General features: G+C 43.6%; 1 protein-coding gene across 1 annotated transcript in view; it reads right to left on the reverse strand.

Annotated features, from left to right (window-relative positions):
• Positions 1–3,190, reverse strand: part of GGT5 (gamma-glutamyltransferase 5) — a gene marked incomplete at its 3' end in the record, with an annotated part of 15,174 nt that extends 11,984 nt beyond the window's left edge. The window contains exon 1 of the mRNA XM_010078448.1: positions 3,030–3,190. Coding sequence (XP_010076750.1) covers positions 3,030–3,190 — 161 coding nt within the window. The remainder of the gene's footprint in view (positions 1–3,029) is intronic.
• Between the last annotated feature and the right edge of the window lie 1,614 nt (positions 3,191–4,804).

Consider the following 4,804-nt stretch of genomic DNA (forward strand, 5'->3'; position numbering starts at 1 on the left):
GGGTGCGTGGGGGAGCGCAGGGACAAGCCGGGGCACTGTTGGCTGTCTGTGTGTGCCTTTAGGGACTGTCTGCAGTGACGCCTGCTCTCCCCAGCGGGTGGGCAGGCAGGCTGACAGGTTCAATTACAACATGTGGTTTTCATTTGATTGTAGCTTTGCCATACCCAAGCCACCAAATCTAATTTTTTTTTCCCGTGGTGCTGGAGGTTGCTCTTTTCATTTTTGTATGTTTCCACTAAAAGCATTCAGCAATTACCAAAAAAAGCAGACACAGACAGAAATTGTTTTACCTTATTTTACTTGTTTTAAACTCCTCTAGAAAATTTGTTAAGAGGCTCTGCAGTGTGCAAGTACAAAGCCAGAGCTATAGGCTGCCTCCAGTTCAAACAATTCACTCTAATTTGGCCAAGTTGTTTGCTTTGGGTAAAAAAAAAAAAAACACCAAACCAAAACGTATTATTAAAATTTTGATCATATTGAGCATGTAATTTTTTTTTTTTACTTAATTTTATTTATACAGAAATGCTGCATATGTGTGTGGTCATCAATGAATTAACCAGTATTGGTAGGAAACTGCAGAAAAAGAGTGAAGACCCAAATACAGTACTTAGTAAGAAAAAGGAAAACCCAAGATCAATGATTTCTTCTTGTTTCCTCTCTCTTAAATCTCATGATTTTGGGGTTTTAATTATTTTTGTACAGCAGAAGCTAATGGCTTTGCTGTAATCTCAAAAACACTCAGTTGACTGGTCACGCAGTGTCTGGGAAGGAGTTAGGGTTGTGTGTCAAGAGATGCTTGGCTTTGCCCAACTTTTGCTTTGTTGCTGAAGTTAAGTGGGAAATGAAGTGTCAGTTCACAGGTGGGGCATCAGAGCCTAACGGCTAAGACTACTCTGAGAAACTGGATTTTATCGCTACTGCTGTGACAAAATTCCTAGGTGATCTTAACATTCCTGGTGCTCTCATGAAGACCCCTGGGTTAGGCTCGAGGAAGTCCTCACCCAGCACAGTCACAGCGGAGGTTAGTGCAAGAGGTACCCTGAGCAGCACAGATTGCTCTGAAAGGCAGAGACCCTGGTCAAAGCCACTCTGATGTGGCATCCACACAGTATAATTGCCATGCTAGACTTCCTTATTTATACCAGTGAGATAACATCATTTTCTCACTTCCCAAACTGCTGTGAGAATTAATTTAGCAGTGAATATCATGTGCTAATAGCTAAGAGCTAAAATGTGAGATACAGATAAAACAGCACAGAAACATATCTGGGAGAAAATCATCAATATCACACGCAGTACAGAGCATGCAGTTAAGTTTCCCCCAAAGAAAAAATGTTCCTTCCTTACAACCTACCACCGTGGGCCAGTGGGGACAAAGAGAGATAGAGGACAATGACAAAGAAAAGGGCAAACATTATACAAAGCTTCTGATCACAAGCTCTGTTGTAGATGAACATTTTGATAACAGTTTTGATCTGTTGCAGGAACATGAGCAGATAGCTCACACAGGGAACTTGGCAGGGCTGGAGGATAGAGCTGATACATTTGGAGCAGCAGGACATGATGTGCAGATGCTCCAGGCTGGGGAAAAGGGGGAAAAATGTGTGATGGGAAGTTGGAATAAAGGCAGAACTTTGTGGGGATCATTGGCAAACTATTTGTAGGAAATCTAAGGTGGTCTGTTGGACTGGAGGGACAGCATAGACCTTGTCAGCAAGTGCGTTGGAGGCACAGCTACAGGAGCGGTTGAGGCAATGGAAGCAGGTGGAGCTTTTTGTGGAGAGAAGGGATGGAAACAGATGACAGCCCAGCAGCGGTAGCCAGCTAGCCAAAGCTTCTCTGTTGCCAACCTGATCATAGACTTCTGTGGCTCTCACTTCAGCGCCTTCCAGCTGATCCTACACTACTTCAACTTAAAAATTACAATAGCTGCAAAAGAAGTGCTGCAGTTTTCCCAGCAGATTCTTGGGTAATCCAGTAATGTATTTTCCTCTATTTCCATCAATACTGACTTAAAAGATACTTCTGCCCTCCGAAGAACTAACCTGTGGCTTAGTGTAAAAAGCCCATCTCATTCATTGACATAGGTGCAGCCACAGTACATTTCCTCCAGCCACTCACAAATGCTGTGTCACAACATCACTGCAAGACCCACATGTGACACAGCAAGCATGGTGTGATGGCACCACATCTTATCTCACTCCTCCAGCCACAAAGCAGAGCACTCAGCTCCAGCATCCATTGCTGGAGCATCCAGCATCGCATGCAGCTTGTGAAGTCCCATCCTTCTACTTTCACATATACAAGCGTTTAAGAACTGAAGTAACAATAATAGTAAAATAATAACGTAAGAGTCAAAACGCTTGAGAGAGAAGTTAAACAAACTGAAGTGTTACAACTTGTGCAGCTCAAGAATTTTTTAAATCTACATCTTTTCTTCCAAGTGATATAAGAATGTCTTTGCACTTACACTGTCTTGGGTGAATTTAAATTAAATCTGCTCTTTGCTTTAGAGTACAGAGTGTCTTTCTTGATAGCAGACACACCTGCTGCAGGCTTCAGTCCAGCAACACACACCCTAAAGGCTCAGTCTCCAGTACCCTCTCTGCCTGCCTTGCCTCTGCTGAAGCCCAGCTACAGCTCTCTGCTAGCCCCTCTCACTTCTTCCTTAATTTCTAAGCCACTTATCTGACAGACTTACCACCATGAAAAGCAGTTAATTTCCTGCTTCCCCACCAAAAAACAACCTTGCATTTGTATACTGTAAATATTTGTACATTCCAAAAGGCCAAGAATTTGCAGAGCTGCAAATTTTGTGACATTGGATAATGAGAACAAGCATCGACCGCAGAGGCAGGGCTGTGATGCGGATGGAGAGCACCCAGGGAGCAGCAGTGCTGCCCAGCACCAGACGCAGGGACAGGGCAGAAACCCAGCTCACTCCAGTAGTTAGTACGCGTACCTGTCAGTCCAAGTCCACGTCATACACCACATGTAAACCTGAAAAACCGAGAGGTCCGCACACATACCGGCCAATGACAGAGCAGGTCTCGGTGTCGGCAGCCACGGCACCGTGCAGGTACCGCTGAGGACCGCACTTGGGTTGAGTCAGGATGACCACGAGCACAACAACCGCTGCCAGCACCCCTAGGGTCAGCAGCACCAGGCAACAGATCTTCCCCGTAGACATGTCTATTCCTACACCACTGGAAGCAGCTGGGAGGTTTTTATTCCTTTTGCGAAGGCGCCTGCTTTGTTCAGGGTGGAAGTAGAGGATCCCGGCAGTTTTGGGAGGGAGGTCTCACTGAAGTGGGCTCTGCCCCCTGCAACGGAGAATTACATTCTTTTTAAGATTAAAAGCTGCTAAAAAGGAAACGGTGTACTGTTTCCTTTCCTGCTCCCTTACATGTGAGAGGCTTTTCACTCTCTTTTATAAAGCGTACTCTTTCCTTTCCTGCTCCCTTACACGTGAGAGGCTTTTCACTCTCTTTTATAAAGTAAACTTTTTCTGGCATATCCACCATATGCCTTTTTTTTTTTTTTTTAAAGTCTCTGATGAAACCATTTAACGCATTCACTGCTGGAGCACTTCACAAGTGAAATGCTTCACAAGGGAAATCTCTACACTGCTTATTGGCTTCACGCAGCCTCCCCAAATTCAATTTTTGCCACGTAGAGCAAATTACAAACAAAGGCAGCCTACGTGGTGAATCACTGGGAAAATTACATCATCAATTCTAATTGCAAACGGGGTATTTTCTTTCCATAAGACTACTCAAAAGTAAAAGCTAAATACAAACTACAAAGCTGGTGTCCACACCATACATCTTCTGTAAAAGAGCATAACAGAATAGCTCAAGTAAAACAGCACAACTCTGCACTTCTGCAAAACATCAGAGCCAAAAGCTCTGGGGTCCAGCCTGTATCAGCCAGCAGCCACGGCCCCCAGAAGTGAATGGCTGCTAAATAAGACCAGACCCGATTCCTAACAGCAGCGATCAGCAGCGTGAATTGCTACACAGTGCAACTGGCCCCAGCTAGCTCTTCAAGAGCCTCTTAATTACAAAGTTCTCCTTGTACTTAAAAAGTTAAAGATACAGCTCCACACCTGCCTGCTGTATTTCTAAAAGGTGTTATCTGTGATCCTTTTACAGCTAGATTTGGGAAAAGGGGGATTCACCCACACAGATGTACACCTGTATTTCAGTACAGACTTTGAACTAGCACCCACTGAACTTTATCTCATAGCTAAGTAAAACTATTTCACATATCATGTCTCAACAAATGGATTTGATAGACTAGACTGTCTTTTTTTGTAGTTCTATCTTCCTGTAAGTTTATCTCAGGGAAGTGAGAATAGCCCAAGAAAAATACATGGTTTTGTCCAAGATAAAACCACGGGTAATAATTCCTTGGTCTCCACATCTCTGATTTGGTAAATACACTTGGCACATGTAACAAGTCTCCACAGCTCTAAAGTGACTTCATTTCACCCCATTGCAAAATACTGCTGACCTTGTAACATTTCTCAATCTCTACAGGACTTTCATGTTTCATTTTTGACAAATTATTCTGTGACACTTAAAGAATCATCATTCTGGTGTTTTCTGGGAAAGCTCTTCCCTGAAAATTCATAGCAGGGCTGAAAACCCTGACCACTCACTACTAATAGACTCAAGTGGATTTTGCCCATTTGCTTTCATCAAATGCCATGGAGGATTCAACCAGAGTCTCCAAATTTCCATCAGATTTGGTTTTCAACTCAGCACATCAAACAGCTGTATCTGAAAAAGTACCCTCATGC

This window comes from Pterocles gutturalis, unplaced genomic scaffold, assembly GCF_000699245.1.
Source record: "Pterocles gutturalis isolate BGI_N339 unplaced genomic scaffold, ASM69924v1 scaffold1818, whole genome shotgun sequence".
Taxonomy (NCBI): Eukaryota; Metazoa; Chordata; class Aves; order Pterocliformes; family Pteroclidae; genus Pterocles; species Pterocles gutturalis.